At 48.5% G+C, this 16,605-nt stretch overlaps 1 protein-coding gene across 7 annotated transcripts in view; it reads right to left on the bottom strand.

Moving 5' to 3' along the window:
* The window catches only part of PPP2R5C (protein phosphatase 2 regulatory subunit B'gamma), a 123,689-nt gene that overhangs the window by 93,434 nt on the left and 13,650 nt on the right, over positions 1-16,605 (bottom strand). For 5 of the 7 annotated variants that reach the window (XM_047737653.1, XM_047737654.1, XM_047737655.1 and 2 more), the window contains one exon: positions 15,954-16,116. In XM_047737653.1, coding sequence (XP_047593609.1) covers positions 15,954-16,116 — 163 coding nt within the window. Of the gene's footprint in view, positions 1-1,224; positions 1,412-15,953; positions 16,117-16,605 lie in introns of those variants that run through there. The other 2 variants (XM_047737659.1, XM_047737660.1) reach the window with 2 other exon arrangements.

Raw genomic sequence — 16,605 nt, 5'->3', positions numbered from 1 at the left:
CACACACAGTAAAACAGCCAATGCATAGCCCGACCTACAAGTTGGTCACGGTGAGTGTTAATTTTGACCAGCTTTCTTAAGAGGGTTTGGAGAGAAAAGCAACACCCATTTTATTCCAACAGATTGAGATTCGAGCGGTTTATCTTCCCTGGATACACCCTAGGACCTGAAAAATCTTGTCCGGCATTTTAGTCACACGGACTATTAGTCACCTGGAAACGGCGCCCCCACCCTTCTTTAACCCCATCCGTAGAGGAGACTCTGACAGTGACAACTAGGTTGTCAGGGCGTAGCTGTGACATTATACATTTTAAAGTGATCTGATAAAGCTTAACGTCCATTTTCTGTCTCTCCCAATGATGAACAAAAAAATGTATGTCACATTAACATGTGTTTTAAAATGCCAACTAAGTATACCTAGACACTTATATTTTAATACAATTATTATTAAAGACCACGGTCATTGTGTGCTTCAGTTCAATTCTGAACCCAAATTTTGTATGAACTACAAGAAGCAGCGAGACCTACGTACGCATTGAAAACTTGTTGCCATTTTAAATTTCAGAGTCCGGTGTCCATACAGAACCCATTTAAATGCCAAATACTTCCTACTCTTCCAGAACCCGCTCACATCGCAGACATTACGACCCACAATAGATTTCCGAATCTCAAAGCTCAGGCATGTTTCTCTTTGAGGCTCCCCAGGCAGCATGAAAACAACCCCCTTTAAAGGAAGTTCTCTTCCGATCATTTCTGCCCATTTCCTGAAGGCAATCCTTCTTCCTTACGGAGCTGTGACCCCGGTGAGACGTTCGCCGCGCTGAGCGACCCAGATGTAACAGAAACTCCGCGGACGGACAACTTGGCCGGGCGCTGCCCGCCTGCCCGCCTCTCCTTCCCACCTCCACCCAATACCTTCCCCGGGCAGTGACTTCACATCCTTTGACATCAGCACGGCTCCGAAAGGGGGATGGGAGAGCGAGCAGAAAGCAGAAAAACCAGCTTTGAACTATGCGTGCAAGGCCTCTGTCCAGACTCCGATTCGGCGAGTCGTTCGTAAAATGCCAGCCCGCGGTGACACAGCCTACCTCCGCGGGCTCAGTGCGCAACACAGCCGCACGGCCCTGCCGGCCAGGACTTCCTGCTCCTCTTATCTGAAGCACAATAGCCATTTATTAACTAACCACAGAAGGTTCCGATTCGGTGAAACCCACAGGAACTCACCTCGAATGTGGAGAAGGGCCACGGGCTGGAAAGGCCCGTTGGAGTTGGCCGCGTCCACCACCATCCTGCTGCCCGCCTTATTACATGTCCACATCTAGACTCCAGCGGGAAAGGCAATGGACTCCTTAAGGCAAGAAACCAGCCTCCATTTTAGTTTAAAAAAAAAGACAAACTGAAGCTCTGCAGCTGGAGGGAACTGGCTGCCCCGTGATGTCAGCAGGCATGGGGCTCTCTGATTGGCCAGAAGCTGCAACTTAAAATGACACTAAAAAAACTGCAAATGGAGAGAGAGCGCCCTGCTCGGCTGTCAGTGCGCGCGGCCGGCTGCCGGCTGCCGGCTCCCGCAGGCTTTGCTCCCCGCTAACTTCCAGCCCGAGAGCCCCTCTCCAGTGTTGCAGGGCTGAGGCCGGGGACATCCCCTCCCCCCGGCCAGCCCTACCCCGGATGGGGAGCGGCCGCAGGGACTCCACCGGTGGCGCCCGGCCCTCCCAAACTCAGCGGCACCCCGTTCCCGCCTGGCTGCTGGTGGCTCCAGGTGCTCCAAGATCTGACCCGGAGTTAGCATGCGGGCAACCCAGGTTCGTGGTGTTTAGGCAAGCCCAAGTCGCTAGTGGGGACTCGGGCTCAGCCTCCCCTATTGCCCAGTTATGAGTTGATCCTGAAACGCTGCCCCCTCCCCTTGGGATCTAGTGTTTTTATTGGAAAAATTCAGTAAAAAATTACACGGGAAATGAAAGCTTCCTTAAATTGAGGAGCTAGAAAGCGCTACAGATTAAAGGCAGTTAAAAGCAAGCTATAAAATGAAATGCAGTGTTTGTTTTTTATCTTAAAGATGGCAAGACATTAGATACTTTGAAGTTGATAGAAATTTCTTTAAGTTTAAAGTCTCTGAAACAGGATCTTTCCCTTCTTTTTTAATGGGGATAACTTTATTTTTTAAAGATTTTATTTATTTATTAGACACAGAGAGACACAGTGAGAGAGGGAGCACAAGCAGGGGGAGTGGGAGAGGGAGAAGCAGGCTTCCCGCTGAGCAGGGAGCCCAATGTGGGGCTCGATCCCTTCACCTGAGCTGAAGGCAGAGGCTTAATGACTGAGCCACCCAGTTGTTGGGAGGCTAAAATTAGCCTATGGGTCTAAATTTAAAAGCTTTATTTAGATCTTTCTTATTCCAGAAGGAGTTAATGTAAAAAGCTGTGCCAAGGAGACAGCATTTTGGAGGATGAGGAGGGGATCAAAGAGATAACCCCCGAGGAAAAGAAGTCTCCCTGCTAGTTAAAGCGAGCTTCACAGAGAGCCTCTGGCAGGCACAGTGGGAAACGGATCCCTCACTTCTTGATACACACACACACACACACACACACACACACACACACACACAGTGTCCAAACCACATCTCTGCTCAGGCATTCTCCTACGGCTCCCAGACCTGACCGCCACTGCCAAAGCCCCCTGCTTCCCAGACCTCCTTCCCGGTAGTAAGAAAGACCTGAGACGCGAGGGGGTTGGCGGTGACGCCTGCGGGCTGGCACGCCCCACATTTCCAGGAGGGTGTGAACCACTACAAAGGCCCAGGGTGTTTAGTAAGGCCCCAGAGCCAGTGTGCTCAATACTGACCAGGAAAACAAATTAGTAAGAGCGAACCAAATCCACCCGGGGCCTCCCTGTGTCCCAGGGCGGAAGGGTGCCGCTGTGTTCCAGAGCTGGTCACACAGTTATTTCTAATAAGTAGTAGGGACCAGTCCTTCGCCACCTGCACATACTTGGCCTCACACCTCTGCAAGCGGAACACAAACCACCCTCGCTCTCAGGCAGGTCATGTGACTTTAAATTCTGGCTGCTGACCCACTGGGTCTGTCCAACAGCGGGAAGGACGGCGCTCCGGGGATCGCCACCACCTTCTCACCAGGGAGCGATGCCCAGTGAACTCAGACGTGTGTGTGACTGGAAGGAGAGGTGCACGGGGGGCTGAGGAAGGGGTCCAGGGCAGGTGCTTCCTGCAGATCTGTACTTTAAACAGAGAGACCTGTCCTCAAATGATCTGGTATTTCACAGGCGATGAGAAGGGGGCTGTGCCTGTCCCAAGACAGTGCTGATGAGCTAAAATGAAGAGATGAGGGGGAAAGACTCCTAGGATCTTTACATAAAATATACAGATTCGAAGTCAATGAACAAGTGAAGAGGTTTCTTGATGTATTTTTCCTAATGATCTCAGATCAAAGGATCTCAACTTTATTAGTGATCCCCCCCGTGCTCTTTTGAAGCCTTGTGCACAGAAAGCAGTTCTTGAAAGAACTTAAGGACCAGGGGCGCCTGGGGGGCTCAGTGGGTTAAGCCGCTGCCTTCAGCTCAGGTCATGGTCTCCGGGTTCTGGGATGGAGCCCCACATCAGGCTCTCTGCTCAGCAGAGAGCTTCCCCCTGTTCTGCTTCCTCCTCTCTCTCTCTGCCTGCCTCTCTGCCTACTTGTGATCTCTGTCTGTCAAGAAAATAAATAAAATCTTTAAAAAAAAGAAAAGAACTTAAGAACTGTGATGTAGGTAGGTATCACGATGAAATACACCCTGAACATAAATGAGCGAAGAAACAAATGAGTACTACGGAGCACAATGAAGTAATACAGAGTAATATGGAAAGAGGAAAAAACACTGGAACAGATACACAGAAGGCAGGCTCCTGGCCTGGAAGGGTAAGTACTATGAATATATTGGTGTTCATTTTCCCCCAAACTGATTTCCAGGTTTAGAGCAATTGCAGTCAAAATGTGGTCGGGTCTCTCTTTCTTTTTTCTTGACAAAACAGTTCTAAAGCTCCCCTGGGGAATAAAACACAAGAGAGTGAGACTGCTTGTGAGTAAGGCCAGTCCTACCCGCTGGGAAGCTTGTGAGTTCAGGCCGGTGTGACGAGAGGCTAGGAAGCAGGTCAGATCCGTGAGACGGAAGCTACAGCCCCCACGCCCCAGCAGGAAATGTATGTATCCAAGTGTATTATTACGACAAAGGATGACTCTCAAATCAGTGCAAAGGGGAAGATTAGTTAGATAACGGTGGGAGATATGGGGATAAGCCAATTTAAGTCTTTGCACCAAAATAAAATCTGAGATGAGTTGAATAAAAACCCAAACCCAAGCCCCCCCAACCCCCCAAATCCCTACAGCTTTGAGAAGGGAAGTGAGTATCAAGAGAATAGAACATTTAAAAACAACAGACAAACCCTTAATGGATATTGCTTACGTTGAAGAAATGTACAAATTTCTGGATGTTCTTTCCCTCAAGACCGGAGAAAAGACAGATGTTGCTTATGAAAAACGGGGCCTAGGAGTGCCTGGGTGGCTCAGTCAGTAAGCATCTAGCTTCAGCTCAGGTCATGATCCCAGGGTCCTGGAATAGAGCCCCATATCGGGCACCCTGCTTGGCAGGAGCCTGCTTCTCTCTCTCTCTCTCTGCTGCACCTCCTACTTGTGCTCTCTCAAATAAATAAAACCTATTAAAACAAACAAACAGGGCCTCAATGTTGATTCAGTTCACGAAAGAGCTATAACTGATCAATACTTGCATAAAAAAGTATTTCTCTGCCTCTCAAATCAGCAATAATTTCAACAAATGACAGTTACACCTGTTGTAAAGGTGTGCTATGACCCTGCCAACAAATCTGTATGTTGTCTGGATCCTTTCGGAATTAAAATTATCTGGCAAAGTGGATCAAGATTCTTTAAGTAATTTTACTCCTGGGAATCTATTCTAGAAATGTTTCTATTCTAGAAACATAGTAGTAGAATGTGCGTCACATTTTAATATTTTAAAAATTGTGCTAAAATACACACTATATAAAATTCACCGTCTTAACCACTTTTAAGCATATAGCTCAGTGGTATTAAGTCCATTTATAATGTCGTGCAGCTGCTGCCACTGTCCATCCACAGAACTCTCTTCATCCTGTAAAACCAACACTCCATCCCCATGAAACACTAATGCCCCATCCCCCCTCCAGCCCCCCAGCCTCAGTCACCTCCTCCCCTCCCCCCTGACCCCCTTTCTACATCTGTCTCTGTAGATCTGACCACTCCAGGGACCCCACCAAGGGGAATCAGGCAGTGTTTGTCCTGGGACTGGCTTACTTCCCTCGGTGAAACATCCTCGAGGTCTGTCCCTGTCCTAGCAGGGGTCAGCATCTCCTTCCTTCGTAAGGCTGAACAGACCACGTGCTGTCCCATTCATCCACAGATGGCCGTTCAGGCCGCCTCTGCCACCGGGCTACTGTGAATAACAGGGGTGTGCCAGTGTCTATTTTCAGCCCCTCCTTCCAACTCCTTGGGGTGTACCCCAGAAGCGGAATCGCTGGGACATATGGCATTTCTATGTTTAACTCTCGGAGGAGCTGCTGTGCTTTTCCCCATAGCAGCAGCAGCAGCATTTTCACTCCCACCAACAGTGCACAGGGCTCCAATTTCTCCACATCCTTACCAACACTAGTTGTTTTCTGTTTTTTTTTTTTTTTCTTTCTTTCTGTTTCTTTGACAGTAGCCACACTAATGGATGTGAAATAGTATCTCACTGTGATTTTGTTTTGCATTTTCCTAAGAGTTAGTGATGTTGATCAAGTTTTCCTGTGCTTACTGGCCGTGTGTATGTCTTCTTCGGAGAAGTGTCTCTTTGAGTCCTTTGCCTATTTCTGAATCTGGTTTTCCTGTCATTGAGTTGTAGGAGTTCTTTACAGATTCTGGATATTAATTCCTTCTCAGATAAACGACTCCTATTTCCCCCATTGTCTGGATTGCCTTTTTACCTTGTTGATTGTGTTTTTCAGGGACAGGAATTTTAAGTTTTCATGTCAACCAAATTAACTATTTTTGTTGCCTGTGGTTTTGGCGCTGTCATTTTGAAGAAATCAGTAGCAAATTCAGTGCCATGAAGCTTCTCCTCTGATGGCTTATAATCTCAGCTTTTATATTTAAGTCGTTGATCTACACTAAATAACTTTTTTTAGAAAAAGATTTTATGTATTTGAGAGATTGCGAGTGGGGGGAGGGGCAGAGGGAGAGGGAGAGAGAATGTCAAGCAGACTGTGCTGAGCACAGACCCCGATGCGGGGCTCGATCCCATGACCCCGAGAGCATGACCTGAGCCGAAACCAAGAGTCCGATACTCACCCAGTTGAGCCACCCAGGCGCCCCTAAATTAGTCTCTGTGTATGGCGTGAGGCAGGGGTCCAACTTCATTCTTCTGCATGTGGACATCTGGTTCTACCTGGCCCATTTGCTCAAAAGACCATCCTTCCCCCACTGAGTGGGTGGCATCCTTGCTGAAAACCACGTGATGGGTTTATTTCCGGGCTCTCTGGTCTACTCTGTACTGGTGTATATGTCTGTCTTTATGTTGGTCTCACACAGTTTTGATTACTGTGGCTTTGCAGGAAGTTTTAATATCAGGAAATATAAGACCTCCAAGTGTGGTGTTCTTTTCCAAAACTGCTTTGGTCATCTGGGGTCCCTGGAGATTCCATGTGAATTTTAGGGTGGATTTTTCTGTCTCTGGGAAAAAACACTGCTAGGATTTTGATAAGGGTCACACTGAATGTGTGGATCTCTTTAGGCAGTACTGACATCCTGGCAGTTTTGTCTTCCAGTCCATGAACACAGGTGTCTGTCCAGTGACAGGCGTGGTCTTCAGTATCTTGAAGCAGTGTTCCTAATTTCAGTGTACAAGTCTTCTACCTCCTTGGTTAATTCCTAGTATTTTTTTTCCTAGAGCAGCACATTTTTATTGATGATTGTAAAATACTAGAAACCACTTCAATGTCAAAGGGATTATCCCACACAATGAAATATTACACATCCATCAAAAATCTTTATAAGTATTTAAAATGAAAATAACTGGAAGGGGCAGCATGTAAATTTTCAGAAATAGTATGATCATAAAAAGAAACACTTCCCAAATATCAGCTGTGGAGTGTTATGGCAATGGGCGGTTTTTCTTCCTGAAACTTCTGTATATTTTTCAGTATTGCTAAAATAAGCCTATAATACTTGGAAAAAAATGACAAGTAACAGTTTTTAAAAAGACGCACAGATGAAGTGAGCAGGGAGGAAGCCTCAGTGAACGCGGCCTGCTGGGCGCAGGCGAAGGACTGAGAATGGGCTGTGATAGGAAGTTTGACCCCCAAGGTGTGCTCACTGGGATGCGTCCCCAAGGTTACGTAGGTAAAAACACGCAAACAAAAATGGGCCTAAATCGGGGAAGACAAACTGAACCAAGACAGTAGAGGATGCGGACTCCCTGCCTCAAAGAATCAGTTACGGACTAGTTCGTTTTTACCACCGTATGTGCCCGCTTTGCTGTGAACCTGGACCCTCGCTGAAGCCACCAGGTTCCACTGGCCGGAGCGGTGTCTTCACCGACGGCACAAGCCCTCCGTGGTGCTCCCAGAAGAGCCTCCCACCGCAGCCACTGTCGCCGGGCTGTGAGGTCCTGCCATCTGGAGTGACCCGGGATGGTTCTAGTCACCGGAGAAGTGGGAGGTACGTCATCTTCTAGCTCCTGGCTTGGAGGACGCAATGTTCCGTGTAACCCAACTGGGCTCCAGCCCTCCTGGGGCAGCCCTGCCCCTTGCCCTTCCCGCCGCGGCAGCTGTCCCACCAAGGGCCTGAGCCAATGCCGAGGGAGGAAAGGCACCTTGTGGGCTCATGGCGGTTTGCCTTCCAGAACAGAGGGCGGACTCACAGGCCCCATCAAAAACTGATGGTGGACCACAAAGTGGCTAAATGAACTTCAGAAGAAAAAAAAATGTAAATGCAGGCATCTTTGCGCTGTACCAAAGTACAGGCTTAAAAAGGAATTACTCAGGGTACATGGGTGGCTCAGTGAGTTAAGCCTCTGCCTTCAGCTCAGGTCATGATCTCAGGGGCCTGGGATCGAGCTCCACATCAGGCTCTCTGCTCCCCGCCCCGTCTGCCTACTTGTGATCTCTCTCTCTGTCAAACAAATAAAAAATAAAATCTCAAAAAAAAAAAAAGGGGGAATTACTCTTTATTCCCTGGTCCCTCTATCACTTTGATTTGGTCTTTATTTAAAAGGAACTGGCTGTAAATACAGCTCACTGATTTGATTTCTGATTTAGCATTTCAGAATAAAACTGTACAGTTTTCATGTTTCAATTTAGCCCAAGGTTTTATTTTTCTTCTCCCAGGCAATTTCGTTGGCAAATTAAATGTGCTCATATCTTAGTGAAAAGTTTTGTAGTTCCTTTCTTTAAAAGAAAGTCGTGTGTGAGCCCTGTGCATTGTGGTGTTGTCACAGCAAAGCATGGCCGTTGTGTGGGCTGGCACGATTTTTTAATTTATTTTTCTGAACTGGAAACTGTAGGAGCCTGGATGACGTCCTTTTGGTAGGGTGAGAGAGCTCACCTAAAACGTTTAGCTTCACTTAGAGTTTAAAATAGACTTTTTCCTGAGGCAGATCAAAGATATCTAGCATTCAGGTTGCCAGGGAACGTCTGCTTGCCAAAAAGCAAGGACAAAAGGGACAGCGCTGGTTGCCCCATGGATCTGGGTGAGTCCTGTGAGTGGAAAGCGTGGCCGGGCTGGCGCCCAGGGAAGGCCAGCGGGGGTAAGTGGAGGAGACCGGGCAGAACTTACCCCAAGGGCTTGCTGTCGTTCTCCCCACAGCTGGGCTGGAAAGCAGGGCAAGTGCTCCCGGCCCCCCCTGGTTCTGGGAAGGCATCGCACAAGGTGTACCTAGTCCACACGACCTACCAGCGGCTCGCACGCCAGCGGCCGGTAAGGAGCCTCCTCCTCCCTGAGATGGAGGGAGCGGTGAGCCCGGGCTGGTTCCGCACGCGAGCGGATGCCAGGGCGGTTCTCTGGAGGCTGAAGGGAGTGTGGAAGGAGCGGGCAGAGGGACCGAAGGGCTTTCCAGTCCTCCCATAAAGTGTGTCTCCAGCGTCCTTGGCAGATGCTAGACGGGGCACCCAGACAGACACGCAGACAGCTCTGCCCTCGGGGACGCATCCCGCAAGAGTAAGGTGTGCGGAGCACTCTGCACCTGCGTGTCCGTGGACGGACGGATGGGCACACACCGTGGTCCAGCCACACCCCGGAGTAGTGCTAAGCCTTAAAAAGGAAGACGTCCTGTCACCGGCTACAACACATGTGATCCTTGAGGACACAAAGCTAAGAGAGAGAGAAGCCAGAGCCAGCAGGACACATTCTGGATGATTCCCCCTCCTGGAGGAGTCGAAATCACAGAGACAGAAAGGAGAATGGCAGTTGCAGGGGAGGGGGAGGGCGAGGGGAGGTGCGTACAGCAGGGGCAGGGTTCAGCTGCGGACGATGACCGGACGGTGGTGATGGGCGCAGGGCACTGAGAATGTACTCGCTGTCGCTGAAACGGACACTGATGCGTGGTTAGAATGAAAAGTACTGCTCGATGTGTATTTTACCACAATTATAAAAAAGATGAAGCAGAGCGGAGAGGAAAGCCGGGTGTCTAGGGCCATGAGGGGCTGGACAGAGGCTGGGACCATCCGAGACACAGCGCGTGTGTGCAGTCATGAGTGGGACGTGGGGTGTGGTGAGAAATCAAGGAGAGGTGTGCACAGGGCCTGAGCCCAACATCAAATATGAGACTACAGCTAGTTGGAGGCAAACTCCCAAGTTCTGCCCTGAGGCGGCTGGCAGAGGCCAGAGACAGACTGTCCCTTGCAGTAAAAGCCACCTCTGTGGCTGCAGGAGAGCAGAGAGGATAGTGTCACGGAAGGGCCGGGCTGGCTGACACAGCACCGGCTCTCGCTCGTGCACACGGAGGGCCCTGGCAGCGGCTCTGTTGCCCAGCTGCTGAGAACCGAGCCAAGAGGAGCCTGAGTTGGAAGAGCGTGGCGGATCTGGGTCTGGGGCTGCCTCTGGTCACTGTCATTGTCCTGACCGCCTCCCCCTGCTCCGGAAAACCCAGACGGTCAGGAAGTACTTGCTGTACCCCGGCACCTGCCTCACCACGCCCGGGGCCATCTCCTCTGTTGCCCTGGGCAGCCAGGAGCAGACACAGAGACGCAAGCACGGGGCAGAAGACAGGACTGCTGAGAGCAGTCTCTCGGCCTGCCGGAATTAGGACAGGCGCTCTGGAAACTTCTCACACTGCACCGTTACAATTCTGCAACTAAAGGCCAAGAGGCGAAGCTCCTCTAAACTCATGCACAGTTTGTCTCCAGGCGGGAAATGACCTGTGTGTGTGGCCAAACTTCCAACGGTATCAGAAAACAAATTGCTCTGAAAAAGGTTGAGGTATTGTATTATCACAAAACCAGGGCCATGTAAATTCTCCCAACAATAACGTAGCAAGTTCTTTCACAAAATCCCAAGCGCTTAGCAGCTCCAACTTGCTGTCCCAAGGTCTCTGGTTCACTGCTGTTGTCCTCATTGCTCCCTCATGACCTGACTTCTCCCAGGCTCTTCTTTCCCACAAGGACCGCAGACAAGCCGCAGACCGCACGTCCCCCAGGACATCTCCCTTCGTTTGGCATCGACCAAACATGGTGTGCACAGGGACTCATTCAGGGAATTCTCTGAGTGAAAAGGGCCCAAAGACTACACTCAGCCTCCCTGCTAACTGGATGAAAATAGGAAATGCTACTTTGCACTTAACAGATGACTCAGATTTTAAATAACCCCAGTGTGGCAAAGGTGCGATGGGACAGGCATCTCATCCAGTCAGGGGGAGCGTGTACGGTGCCACCTCCTGGGACAGCGCCTGGGCAGTCTCTACAAAGGGATTTTGAAAACACACAGGCTTTGGCCCAGTACTTCCCTCCTCTGAGTCCAGCTTAAGGAACCGTTCAAAGACACGAGCAAAGGCAAAATATTTACATTACAGCACGATCTATCACAGCTGAAAACCAAGGACCATCACAGAACGGAGTGACACGGTTGTTTGAAAAACCCTGCTTCTGTTTCCACTCAAGTCAGGAACAACACACACATGCCTGCTTGTACCACTGCCTACGACAACTTACTGGAATTTTCACTCAATTCAGGGGGAAGACACTGGCAGGATTCTCAGAACGAGGGCGTGAGGTTATCGTTACGTGCAGATCTCATTAGACACCTGGGACATCGGAAAGAACCAACTGAAAACTGCCGTCAACAGCAAGATAACTCAGTGGGAAAGCAGGATGCGAAAGCGAGACACAGAAATCAGCCGCCTTCGTATAAATGATCAGCTACTCAGAATCCACAAGAGCAACCACAGTAAGAGTATCAGGGCATAAAACTTAGTAAGAATTGTGCAAAACCCACATGACGGATACTTTAAGAACATCCTGAAGGAAACGAAAGTGGACTTGGCACAGCCCACTCTTAGGCCAGAGGACGCACACAATTCTAAAGATGACAACCGCCCCCCGCCCTGGACATTTAACACATGTGACGGATCCTGATAAAAACACGACGACTTTTTCTGCAATGAAAGGAGTCACTTCAAAGTTCCTACTGTTTGTGATGGTATCAGTATTATTGCTGTGAATTATTTTAATAGGATATAGCAATGATTCTGTCAATGATCTTCAAAACCAAGATTTTCAGTGTAAAAGAGAAAAAACTGAAGACTCAAGAAACACGTGAAAACACCATGATGTTAAGGCTGAACTGAAAACGTCAATATGAACGTAGCATTCATACGTATATACATTCATATCCCACCTCCCTCCGTCGACAACACCTAAAAGCATCATTGGTCCGATAGCAACAAGCACCCCTACTCCCCTCCCCAGATTTTGGTCTCTAAAGTCAGTCCTCACTGAAAGGAATTGGGGTTCTCTGAAAGTGGCCGATTCTAAGTCTGGGGCAAAGAAGATACCAAATGAGACTGGGGAACATCTTCCTGTGTCAGAAATCAAGGAATCAAAAATAAATGTGTCCCTGTCAAAAAATACACACGTGTCAACCCAAAGAATACCCAGTAGTTAAAATTTTGTATCCCTACATCATAAGAATAATGATTTTAGCAAGCTGAAGCACGCTGAAATCAAATAAAAATACCCAAGTCCATACCGCTATTCAAAAAGAAAAGAAAAGAAAAGAAAATCAGAAAAACCTTTAGTTTCCACCATCTGAGGGAAAGTGTAAGTGAAAGGCAGAGCGTCAAGCCTATCCTGACGTTCAGGAGGAGCTGTATGTCAAGCAAAGTGTCTCCAGCCGGTGAGAAACAGCTCTGCTGTCAGAAGAACTCCAGCTTAACTGATGACTCTCTAGCAAGGCTGCTGAGTCAAGTGAAGGCTCCGCTGTGGGTACAGGGTGCTGGCGTGGAGCTGATGGGGACAGGCCAGCAGGAGGCCACAGCCTACCTTGCAGATCACTACCCGTGCTTTTAGCCAGCCCAGCTGCAGGGGGAAGGGTCAGGGTCTGATGGAGAGATCAATCCACCACCATCACCCTAAGAGTCCCTTCCACTGGATGAATATCCTGCACTAATGTCTCCTGGGTTCTACAGCACCATGTCTGATGTACTCCACCCAGAAAAGGTGTCTATTTTCTGGAACCACAGGGAATAAGCAGGACATTTTTTAAAAAAAATATTTTATTTATTTATTTGACAGAGGTCACAAGTAGGCAGAGAGGGAGGCAGAGAGAGAGAGGGTGAAGGAGGCTCCCCACCGAGCAGAGAGCCCGATGTGGGGCTCGATCCCAGGACCTGGGGATCATGACCTGAGCTGAAGGTAGAGGCTTTAACCCACTGAGCCACCCAGACGCCCCTAAGCAGGATGTTTTATGGGACAACTGGCTTGACTAATTTAACAAGTTGTAAGAAACTCGTGCTGTGATTTACAACATGCCCAGACTGCCAATGGCATCTGGCAGAAACAGCAAAAATAAATCCCTGCAGAAGAAGATTCTTTCTTTCTTTCTTTCTTTCTTTCTTTCTTTCTTTCTTTCTTTCTTTTTTAAGATTTATTTATTTGAGAGACAGAGAGAGTGAGAGAGAGAGCATGAGAGAGGAGAGGGTCAGAGGGAGAAGCAGACTCCCCACTGAGCGGGGAGCCCGATGTGGGACCCGATTCCGGGACTCTGGGATTACGATCTGAGCCCAAGGCAGTTGCTTAACCAACTGAGCCACCCAGGCGCCCAAAGATATTTTTGTTTTAGGTTTGGACTTATTTTAAATAGTTGACTACAATGACCAGCATACGGCAGAAAACAGGTACTCGAGGAAGGAAGACTGCATGAACAAAGTCTGGCAAGGATGATAACATCATTTGACGTAGACGGCGAAGCCGTGGTGTTTACGCCACCCACAGAGATGGAAGAACAGAAAAATAGGAAAAAGTCATACTACAGATGAAAAATGTAACTTCTGTAAATGAAAAAGGATGTCTGAGATGAAAAGCTCAACAAGGGGAGTTCGGCCCATACAAGACAGACCTGCAGAGTCCCAGCAAGGTGACAGAAGTTAAGCGTGGTGTTCAGAGATTGTGAGAGCAACTCAGCAAGGTACTTTTATGTCTATTGGCTATAATAACACAAAACGAATTTTATATTTTATTGGTATAGTTATTTATTTTCACTGTATATTATGAAGGTATTCCTCCCATGAAGGGTTGAAAATTAAGAGAAAGAAAACTGGTCCTTCATCAGCCATAATGTAAGACCCTCTCACCAAAAATATAGCTTGGGAAGTCACAAAAAGCAGGAGAAACAGGGGAGGAATAAAAAGATAATAAATGAAAAAGCCCAATACATGTTTGTTTAAAGCCAAAGGAAAAACAAGACGAATGCAGAAGCCATAAGGGCTGGGAGCCTTCCAGTCCCAAGGAAATAGAATTATCTGTGGGTGCACGACGAGTCCCGAAAAAGACGGACAATAAACAAAGCCGCGTCTGGACACCCAGCAGGGGAGCAACGAAAGAGCAACGTTACAGACAAGAATGAAAACAGCGGTCAGAGTCACAGTCCCTTCAAACAATGACTTGGGTTTCTCGATGTGGAGGGAAGGCAAAGACGATGAAATGGTCAGCTTCGGTGTTCTGAAGGAAAATAACGATTCAGGCCTCAGTGAACATCTCTCAGGAATGAGGGCAGAATAGAGATATTTTCTAGAGAAATAAACAAAGAACGTGCCACCGCTAGACCCTCATTGAAGGAGATTCTACATGACGTCGTCGTGACGTCGTCGTCAGAGGGAAAGTGGTCCCGGGAGGAGAGCCGGAGATGCAGGTGGGAATGACGAATGAACGGGTAAGCAGGGGTGAGTCCCCATCAGAGACCGACCGTGACCGTGAGCCTGCGGTGCAGGAGTGTCAGGGGCTGGAGGGAAGACTCAGCGGAGGGTCTCAGAAGAGGGCAGTGCTAGCCTGTTCCGCGGTGGTGGTGGTTGTTTGTAAACGACCGGACTTCACGGCTTACAGAAGCGCTGGACGTGCAGTGCAGAGTTTCCCGGTCACCGGCCACCTGCTGCCAGTCATCAACTTTCTGCATTTGTTACAACTCATCAGCCAATACCGACACATCATTATAAATTAAATACCGCAGTTTCTGAGAGGTTGTGTTCGTGTGTACTCTACAGGTTTTGACAAATGCAAAATTCCACGTATCCCCTAACCTGGTAGCATACAGAATGCGTCCACTGTCTTGAAAATCTCCTGTGCTCCGTCTACTCACCCCTCCCCAAGATGAGTTAGTATGTGTCTTATCGACGAGGACACTCAATCCAACATAAGCCCGATTCATGCTCTGTAAACTGCAGGGACAGCGGGATTACCAGCAGGTGAGCAGCAGGAAGTGCATCTGCGAATCCATCAACTGGTCCCTCCCCCTGCATTCCTTCTTCGGTCCTTCCCTTCATCCCTCCCCCTGTCTGGCTCGTCTGCACTGAACCCGCTACCTGGCCCTGGAAGGCACTGGAATACACCTGCATAGACGCACCTCCTGCTCTGGGTTCATACATCTTGCAAAAGACCCATTGTTAGTAACCGGAGGTATGCAAAATGTCTGGGGCTTCACTTATAAGGCTAGTCTTAATATCTTAGTCAACATAAAGGTTTTCAGAGGTTCGTGTTTAACTTTGGGGTCCTTATGCTATGTTCCTCGGTCTTACGTACTTCAACCTCCACATCTCCTGGGGAAGTACTTACAGGGACTGAACGCCCTCGGATGGAAAGAGGCAACGGTTCCATTTCAGGGGAAAGTCAAAGCAAAAGGCACCCTTTCCTGACTGATCTCAAATAGAAAACCCTTGGGCAATGTAAGCCCCAAATAAGTCATAAAGAATAAGTCCACAAAAGACTATGGTTACAGTTCTCACTTCTCCAACCCCAGGAAAGCAGAGAGGCATTGCTATAGTTTCAAAACCTGTCCCCTGGCAGTGGCTCCTTTCTGACTTGCTGGAGCTCACAGGTGACAAGTGCCATGGGGAGAATTACTTGAAGGGGACACCAGCCAGCCTGGTGACGGTTCACATGGACAGATTTAAAGCCTCCCCTCTGCCTTTTCCAGGGTGTTACACATAGAACACAGTCGCTATTACATTTTTATCTCCGACGGCTCTGGAATCTGGAACATCAGTTGGGTCAATCAGGTTGTGGCATTTTAATTGAAAAAACAAAAGAGAACAACACAAACCTCAATAAAGTGACCCGAACAGAAACTAAACACAGCCGAGGCAGGAGAAGCCAGCGAGCTACCCAGATATGACTCCATCTCCCTACGTGGGCACGCTTGGACTTTTAAAAGACAAATAATAGAGATTACCTTTTAAAGACGGTAGTTTCTGAAGTTCTCGGTTATTGCTGGCGTTAAACCGGGAGGAATTTTGCCGCTTGTCTTTCTTCACTATGGGCTGAGGCACTGGTACTTTAATTTTACTAGACGCTGTTGATGGGGTGGCCACAAGGCTGTTTTTCCTGCTGGAAATCTGTTTCCGAAATAAAAACAGAAACACATGCGTACCTCAAAGCGTTGTCTTTTACAGCACAGTTAAGAATCTGGAATATACATACGAGTCTTGCTCAGGGACGGTCCCTTCCACTCCGCTGTAAACACCAGTCCTTAGAGTGGCTGGAGTCTGAGTGACCTCCCACTGCTAGTAATATTGGATTTCCAGGAATTCAGACACACCTCATTTCTCACGTCTTCCTTCAAACTTTTTACTCTAAACATTTCCCATATAGGCTGACATATAGAGGCTGATGACTGTGACCCTCCAAAGACGTTCACGTCCGAATCCCTGGAACCTGAGAATACGCTTCCTTACTTGGCCAAATGGACTCTGGAATGGGGACGAGGTAGGGATCCCGGACTGTCAGCTTGGGCCCCGCGTCATCACACAGGTCTCGACAAGACAAGACAAGACAAGACACGGCAACACAAGCAGATGACAAAGCAGAGGTGAGAGCCTCAGAGA

Source organism: Lutra lutra, chromosome 7 (assembly GCF_902655055.1).
Source record: "Lutra lutra chromosome 7, mLutLut1.2, whole genome shotgun sequence".
Lineage (NCBI taxonomy): Eukaryota > Metazoa > Chordata > Mammalia > Carnivora > Mustelidae > Lutra > Lutra lutra.
This window is presented reverse-complemented; position numbering and strand designations above follow the sequence as displayed.